Source organism: Rattus norvegicus, chromosome 6, assembly GCF_036323735.1.
Source record: "Rattus norvegicus strain BN/NHsdMcwi chromosome 6, GRCr8, whole genome shotgun sequence".
Classification (NCBI taxonomy): domain Eukaryota; kingdom Metazoa; phylum Chordata; class Mammalia; order Rodentia; family Muridae; genus Rattus; species Rattus norvegicus.
Window position 1 is genome coordinate 136260724 of NC_086024.1, and position 8372 is coordinate 136269095.

Consider the following 8372-nt stretch of genomic DNA (forward strand, 5'->3'; position numbering starts at 1 on the left):
AGAGCCTCCTTGTATTTGAGCTACTACCAAAAAGCACAGCATACACTTAGGGTGCATTTTTTTTTTTAAGTAAAAAACTGTTTTCAAGACAGACCCTCACAGATGTGCTCGCCTCTCGGTTGATTCAGATCCTGTTTACAACCAAGAGTAACCATCCTAAATGACAAATAAGTAAATGGTCGCTAACTGGATGGATAATGGGTCGAGTGTAGACAGAAGACAGAGAGTGGGTGGGCTCAGGGAAGGCAGATGGTGGTCATGTGGTGAGTGGAGATAGGGTAAATAGTACTGGGAAATGGATCCATGAAAGTTGAATGGCGGTTGGGTAGGTAGTGAGGAGATGGTGGCTAACTGAAAGGCTGTGAGTGGGTAATTTAATGTACAGATGGGTCAAGGGCAAGTGGACAGTGAGAGACCACTGAAGGCAGACGTCAGACAAAAGTACTGGATGAGAATTGTTGTGTGGCCGCTGCCCAGTCGCCTGGGCGGGAGATTTCAGTGGTGGGGGCCGAACAGTGGGCTCAGTGTTGTCTCTCCATCTCCAATGCCTAGAACAATACTGGACACAGAGGTGGAACTCGTTCGTAAGAGGGTCAGCAAGCCTCACTGATAAAGTGGCGGCCACCTCCACATAAACATCGGAAGCCACGCAGCCACAGAGGCTACTTCTGCATGAGGACCAAATCGAAGCCTGCCTGAAAGCTTAGCGATTGGTGACGCAGACAATGACAGCCAATCAGGAACTGCCACTTGGAGGACAGGCTTGCTTGGTACCAATGGGATGCGGGTGGAGGATCTAAAGGGTGTTCCCCGAGAATTAATAAACAAGCTTGCTGCAGTGTTCTCACCTGCTGTGGGAGTCTGAGCCTTTGATTCCTCATCCCCAATCCTCAAGGGCGAGTTCGGTCGGGTGGCGGGCGGCGGGCTGTTCAAGGCAAAAAGCGACACTCATTACCATTTTCTAGAATAGAAAAGTGTATAGGTGGTCATGACACTTGGATAGACTTGGGACTAATAGTGAATTATGGTCAATAACGGGAGGGTGGATATTGTGAGATGAATATTGAACAGGTGGACATCTGATAGATGAGGATAAGGTCAGTGGGTGGACGGATGGCGGTGGTGTTCCGTTTGTATAAATATGGATGACAACTGATAACTGAATCAGAGGTGATAACTTGTGACTGACTGGATAGAGGCCAGCAGATAGATCAGCGACACTGGTAGTTAACAGACAATAAATCGACAGCTGAAGTTAGGAAATTGTATATGAGTGCACGACGTTGTTATTTGATGGAAACCTGTTATATGCTGGGTAATTCTGGAGAGACAATGAATGGGCAGTAAATGAACGTCTATTGGGTATGTGTGATGATTTAAATATGCTTGGCCCAAAGAATGGCACTATTGGGAGGTGTGGCCTTGTTGGAGTGGGTGTGGCCTTATTGGAGTGGGTGTGGCCTTATTGGAGTGGGTGTGGCCTTGTAAGTCTTGGCTTAAGACCCTCACCCTAGTTGTCTGGAAGTCAGCATTCTCCTAACAGCCTTCGGATGAAGACACAGAACTCTCAGCTCCCCCTGCACCATGCCTGTCTGGATGCTGCTGTGCTCCCACTTTGATGATAATGGACTGAGCCTCTGAACCTGAAAGCCAGCCCCAATTAAATGTCCTTTATAAGACTTGCCTTGGGGGCTGGGGATTTAGCTCAGTGGTAGAGCGCTTGCCTAGCAAGCGCAAGGCCCTGGGTTCAGTCCCCAGCTCCTAAAAAAAGAAAAGAAAAGAAAAAAAAAAAAAAGACTTGCATTGGTCATGGTGTCTGTTCACAGCAGGGAACCCCTAAGACAGTGTGTGTTTCATGGATGTGGACATTTAGTGAAGTGTGTGTGGATGGTGAAGAGATGGGCACATAGTTGGGTAGGGTATAGTGATAGGCTGATCACAGTTAACAGATATTGGCTGATACTCTACATAGTCTAGGACTACATAGGATAGTCTAGGACTACAGGGAAAGAAGATGGCTGGATGGCCACCCTAGGTGTCCAGGCCACTAGTGACGGGTAGATGCTAGATGCAGTGCATCTAAGTAAGTAAGTGGGGATGTGTGCAGAATGGCTGTGTGGTAGATCATGGGGGATGTGTGCAGAATGGCTGTGTGGTAGGTCGTGGGGGATGTGTGCAGGATGGCTGTGTGATAGGTCGTGAGTGGATATAAGATGCCAGATGGTGACTGGGTGATGGATAGGGAATGGTGGTTGCTAGCTGGAAGGTAATCATAGACTGACCACTGAAGTGAGGGAGGTTGGGTTGTTGAAGGAAGGTGATGCCTGGGTTGTTGACGGTAGATCATGCCTCCTGTTGAACGGTTGGGTGCATGGCGATCAGATAGCTAGTTGCGGGTATTGGTTGCAGTTCTGAGAGAAATAGGACATTAGAGAGCCCACAGTGGACCCTAGAGGGGGAATCATGAGGATTATGTGTGTGGGAATGTGGCACTAAGACCTTGGGTGACAGAGAGCTGTTCACCCGACCAACTGTCCTGGGTAGAGAATGGGCCTGGGGATCAATACGTGAGATGGGATGTGGGACAATCCTCCAACCTGCCCCATGTCGTCTTGTTTCCTCCTTCAGTTTCCCCGTTGGAGAAAATCCCCTTTTTACCATTTCTGGCACCACACAATGCCACACCTCACATTCTAACCTGGGAATTGGGGGAGGAGGTCTGAAGTGCCAAGACCAGGTTCTGGGGTAGGGTGGTGTTTAGGGAGGTGGAGGCCAGGTTCTTCCGGCGGCCCTGCAGAGCAGAGGGCGGGAGTGTGAATGAGGGGCCGGCTGTGAGTGCGTGTGTGGGCGGAGAGCTCGGAGGAGGACCGAGGGAGGCGAGCTCCCGAGCCAGCGTGGAGTCCCCGCAAGCGCCAGCGGTGAGTGTCGGTGAGTGTGCAGGAGGCACAACGCCCCCTCCCCACCCTTGCCCTCAGGCTTCCTTCTGAGGTGTACCTTGGCAGCCATGGGTGGGGAGGAGGGCGAGCGCGGTAAGGAGTTAGTGGGAGCACCCCAAGAAAGGGACCGGTGTGGGTCCCCCCGTGGCAACCGAATGCGGGGTGGGGGCTCGGGATCAAGCATCGCTCTACTGCCGGCGGTCCACAACACCTGGCCTTCTGCACCCCAGAGCGGATAGAGGTGTGGGGGGCTCTCGCAGCGGAGGCTTCAGATACCGGCGAGCCTGTGGGCACTTGCTCCATCGTAGCTCCATCCTCGTTGCTATCTTGGATCCCCAGATTTTCTCTTGGAATCTCCTCTTGCTCTCTCCGTCTATCTCCCCTCACTCTTCAGCTCTGCCATCTCTTTGCATGGCCTCCGTGGCCACTGTCCCTCCCTCATTTTCTAATGTCTCTGAGACATCCCTTTGGGTCTCTGTACCGGCAGGTTCCCAGAACTCTGGAGGTATGCAGGAACGTAAGGGGTCTCAGAGCTCTGAGTGGTCCACAGGGGATGTCATGGGCTCTGGGACAGAGGACTCCTGGGACCTACTGCCAGGGGGTGCCCATCACAGGGTGTGTCCCCCTTCCAGACTTCCTTGGAACTCTGGAACTTGAGCTGACCAAGGTGATCCTTGGTAGAAGGATCCTCATTTTCCAGGCTAGCAGTTGACCTTGTGGAGGCCCAGGGTACCCGCCTCCTAGCAGGGTGACCAGCTGCCATTCTGCCCTGCTGGTCAGTACTTCACCTTGGCCCAATCTCCTAAAGCACAGGACGATGGCCCTGGGCTGCCTGTCTAAAATCCGCCAATGCCTCATAGACCCCACTCATTTCTTGCTCTGGCTTGAGCTAGGCCCCGAGAACTCCCCACACCCTCACATCCCTCTACTCTACACCCCAGCACCACCCCACTCAGTGCTGAGGAAAGCCTGAGAGAGGGACTATGATTTTTTTTGGCAGGGACTCTCTTTCCTTACTGTGGAGGCTCTGATCCAGCATCCCCAACCTGTGCCTGACCTGGGTAGACATGACCATAAGCAGGCAAGACGTCAGCCTCTTGGCAGAAGGGGTGTTCTTGGGCAGGAATGGAGCACCTTGGCCTCTGACTGGTTCAGGCCCAGTCTCAGGCGTTCCCAGCCTCCTGACTCAAAGCTGTTTGGGTTCCCAGGTCTGCTGTGTTTTCTGTTTACTGCTCATCGCCTCAACATGTGAATCTCTCCTGAGTGCCTGCTACCTGTGCCTTAGGGGGGCCTCAGGCTAGCTGACCTCCAGGAAGTCTTCCTGGCTCTCAAAGCCTAGGCCCATCTCTCCCCATCTTGCCACATTCTCTATGGTTCTGGGCAATGTTTGGCAGCTGTTCTGTTCTCTTGAGGTCAGCCCTAAGCTGTGGGTGCTAGGCTGAGATGTGTGGGGTGGGGGGTGGGGGAGAGTTCTGGAGGAGGAGGAAGAGAAGGAGGAGGAGGAAGAAAAAGAAGAGGAGGAAGAGGAGGACACCTAGCACTGGCTGCAATGGACACCTCACTTCTACTCTTGTCTTTATGTAGAGCAGCAGCAGCAGCAGCAGCAGCAGCAGCAACATGAGTACCCCACTGTCTGCTGCACCAGAGAGTCCTACTGAGGGCGCCAGAGGCCTGGCAGGGAAGGTAAGTGACTGAAGGGGCAGGGGACAGGAGGGAGCTCTGGCCTGTGACTTCAATATGCTTCTCATCTCCGCCAGCCTCAGTTTACCCTTCCACGTGGAGGAGGGCTTTGCTATTTTTGTATAAATTTGATGGATAAAGTGATTGAAAGCCCCTTCTGAACCTGGGGACACCAAGGCGTATTCCCCAACCACAGGATCACACTTTGCTCTCTGTAGGGTGATACAATTCTAGGGTGCCTTCAGATTTTTTTGGGGGGGAGGGGAGGGATGTTGATGCAGCAAGACATTTAAAGCTGTAGTAGGTAGGATGCACTGACGCACCCCTGTGATCCCAGTTGTCTAGGGGGTGAGTCAGAGGATCAAGACCAGCCTTGGCTACCAGCTTAGTGGGTTTCAGGACAGTCTAGGGTGTGAGAACCTGTTTCAGAAGTAAATATACTGGGACTCTAGTCCTGCACAGACAAGCAGGGTCACAGGAAGCTACATTAGGTCAGCAGAACTGGTGAAGGAAGAGCGACATAGACTCTGGGCTTATAGGTACAGCTACCCTGATGGCCTGGCCGGGTTGGTCATAGTGAGTACCCTCCAGACAGAACCCTGGCTGAGGGACAAGAAGTAAAATAGAATAGCTTGTATGGAAGGAGCCAGGATGGAGAAAGATACCTGGTTTGGCAAAGCTAGCATAGAATTGGCCTCAGGAGCGTCCGACTGTGGAGGCAGGATGGGATCCCTCCTCTGCTGTCTTCTGAGGCCCTTTGTTCTTTCATTCCACCGATGGCCCAGCCTGGTGACACCTGCTCTCAGCCCTCAGGGTCACCTGCAGTACTTGGCTGACAGGGTCCTGGGTAGAGGATAGAAGTGTGTAGGGGAAACCAGTGTCCATTGCAGCCATCAGGGGCAGTGTAACAATATGCCATATGCTTGCCCTGTGCCTACCTTCCTTGTGTGCCTCTGTGCCTACCTTCCTTGAGTGCCACTGTAGGAAGGTGCATCTTTTCCAGAACTTCAGGAGGGCATAGAGGTGGGGCACTGCAGGCAAGTCAGAGCCTTGGGGCACCGAGGGATGGAGTTATGTGAGGCAGCCTCGGCCTTGAAAAGCTTTGAATGGGAGGTGGAGTTGCTGAGGGCACCCAGAGGGCGTGTGGGCACCAGAACAATGAGGGAGAGCCAGTTCTGATTGCCATGGCAACATCTTCCTAGCTCCTTGGCCTGCCTTGTGGAGGGAGGAGGCCAAGGACCCAGCAGGGAAGCCCCTAGAAAGGAATGGTGCTGGATTCCAGGTACAGGAAGCAGCTGGGGTGCTCAGTCCTGGGCTTCCTCCTGAATGACTGGTCTCTACCATCTTAAGCTCTGTCTGTGAAATGGGCTTCTTTGGGTCTGAGTCCAGGTGAGTCCTATGGTGTTCCCGGGGTGCCTAATACCCCAGTGGTGGGACAAGGCAGGGCCGTTCACTCTGCCTATTCTTGGCCTTCCTAGTAGGGCAGGACAGAGGGCAGAAGAGGCAGGACCAGCAGCCAATGGTGCAGTATCACCCTGAGCCTTCCCCTCACTCTCTCTGTAGGCTGCAGTAGGTGTCCGGGAGAAGGGCCCTCGGCTCTGTCAGCGACTGCCCTCTATCGTGGTGGAACCCACTGAAGCGGGCGCTGTGGAAAGTGGGGAGCTGCGTTGGCCACCAGAGGGTACCCAGAGGGGTACCCCTACCCCTCAGGTCCAGGCTGCTGCTGGTGAGAAGACAGCACCCACTTCCTGTCTGTGTGTGCAGTAGGCGTGGGACCCCTGTACTGGTTCACACCTCGGCAACACCTAGAGCATCTGCCCAGGGCCAGGACTGTACCTCACCCACTCCTCCAGCTGCTGCCCTCCTCCCATCTGTACCTGTCCCCTTATGCACACCTGCGGCTCCAGGCCTGACACCTGAGTGGGTACAGTCACTCTCCGTCTGTCCAGCCTCGGTTCTCCCTCCTTCCCTGACTTGAGACCCTCAGGAGAATTCACATTGCTCACAAGGACCGAGAGGGATCAGGGTACAGGAGCACATTTGGGAACGGGGGTTGGCATGGCCGCTCATGTCAGGGTGAAAGACTGGAGCTTCAAGGAAAAGGAGGGACAAGAGTGATCCGTCCTCGGGGCCACTGAAACCTACAGCATGAGCGCTCAGCCGTACCCTGGGACTCTTTATTCCCTGAAGCCAGTGCAGGATCTTTCTCCTTGTGAGGAAGTGAGTGACCTTCTTCCTCTTCCCAGACCTCAGCCTCTGGAGTAGTCCTTATAATAGTCCTGAAGGGGTCTATATGCATGGCCCCCACTTCTGCTCAAAGCTCTCCCACCCTGAGTCAGGTCAGCAGCAGAGACAGCAGAAGTAGCCGCTGGCCCTTAGGTAACCATTGATGTGTGAGCTGTGGGGAGACCTCAGGCTTCCTTATTCTTTCACCAATCCTTTCCCTGAAGCATAGGTCAAGGTGGTGAAGACTGCTTCTGCTTCCAGAGCTGGGCTTCATCCTCCTCCTCTTTCCCTAAAAGAAGGGTATGATCACCCCTTCCTTCCCATCAGCTCCGGGGAAGGAGTGCCTATCCCATCCAGATGTCAGCTGAAGGGGGCCCACCTTAGACCCCTCAGGACCAATCCAGCTACAGTTCGTCACCAATAGAGCGGCCTTTGGTTTTTTGCTTACTTTTTGTATTTTGTTTCTTTGCTTTGTTGCAGCTCCTTCCCCAAGTCCACCAGCAGCACCAGGGAAGGAAGCAGATGATGATGTCATCGAGGGTGCCAGCTCTGGGCACCAGGCATTCCCTGGTCCAGTAACAGATAAGGGCGTGGCAGGCTCTGCTCTCTGACCACGAGAGGACCTCCATCCCAGAACGACTGGCTGATTGACAGAGAAGGCTGGGCCCACCCAGGAGACCCAGCTCACCAAGCTACCTGTCTGGCTAGGTGTGGCCAGGACCCCGGCCCCTGCCTTTGTGCTCCATGGCCCAAATCTGGAATACACCCCTCTTTGCTCAGTGGTTTGAAGCAGAAATAAAGGCATCTTTCCTGGTGGCCACAGGCACCTTTGGGGGGCACTTGAGGCGCTGGGCACAAGTTTGCTTCTACCAGTGGCGTTCTAGTCTCCTGGGCTGGGCAGTCAGAACGTTGGATGGTAAGCCCTCAGTGCTTGGCACTCCGACTCGGGAGGGAAATGGTAGGCTGAGCAGAGCCAGAAGGCTGTTCAGGGCTGCAGAGTAGGCTCCACCACTGTCTCTGTCACTGTCTTCCTCACCTTCCACTCCTCCTGGTGGCCTCCTACCCCTGCTAGAGATCCCCGGAGACCAGGCACCCCTTGTACCTTGCATCCTGGGTACATTAGGGTGGTACATAAGGTGAGGGGTCTTCTTCCAGCCCAGACTTTATTAATTCCTTGCAAAAGTCCCATTTTACAGATGGGAAAATTTAGGTTCAAAATGAGGTGACCTGGACCAGTTTTACCCAAGCTATGGAGGGACCTTCAAGCTGGCCACAGTACTCATATGTGACCTTGGGTGGGCAAGTACCTCCTCTTACCTTGTCTTGTCCCTCCACAACCAGTGGGGGAGCTATGGTACTTCAACGGAGATGGCTTGGGGAGCAAAAAGTTGACCATGCCTAGGGCTCCCTCTTAAGGTGTGCTGCTCTCCCTCAGCTAAGCCTGAGGAAGTTCAGGACCTAGTCACTAGGAAGTTTCCATAACATTAGTTCAACAAAGCCCTCAGGCTGAGGCCCCACCCTGGATGAGCT

The 8372-nt window shown here is 53.8% G+C and overlaps 1 protein-coding gene across 4 annotated transcripts; it reads left to right on the forward strand.

The window, feature by feature from the left end:
* Positions 1-2659: 2659 nt before the first annotated feature.
* On the forward strand, positions 2660-7699 carry Lbhd2 (LBH domain containing 2). 4 transcript variants are annotated; one of them, XM_063262342.1, is made up of 4 exons: positions 2660-2928; positions 4521-4619; positions 6180-6342; positions 7323-7658. In XM_063262342.1, exons 2-4 carry the CDS (start codon positions 4554-4556, stop codon positions 7451-7453), a joined length of 360 nt encoding a protein of 119 aa, XP_063118412.1. In that variant the 5' UTR covers positions 2660-2928; positions 4521-4553; the 3' UTR covers positions 7454-7658. The 4 variants fall into 4 exon arrangements, with proteins under 4 accessions (XP_063118412.1, XP_063118414.1, NP_001102750.1 ...); XM_063262344.1 differs by having other exon boundaries at positions 2660-2918; positions 4526-4619; NM_001109280.1 differs by having other exon boundaries at positions 2858-2918; positions 7323-7699.
* The last annotated feature ends 673 nt before the right edge of the window (positions 7700-8372 follow it).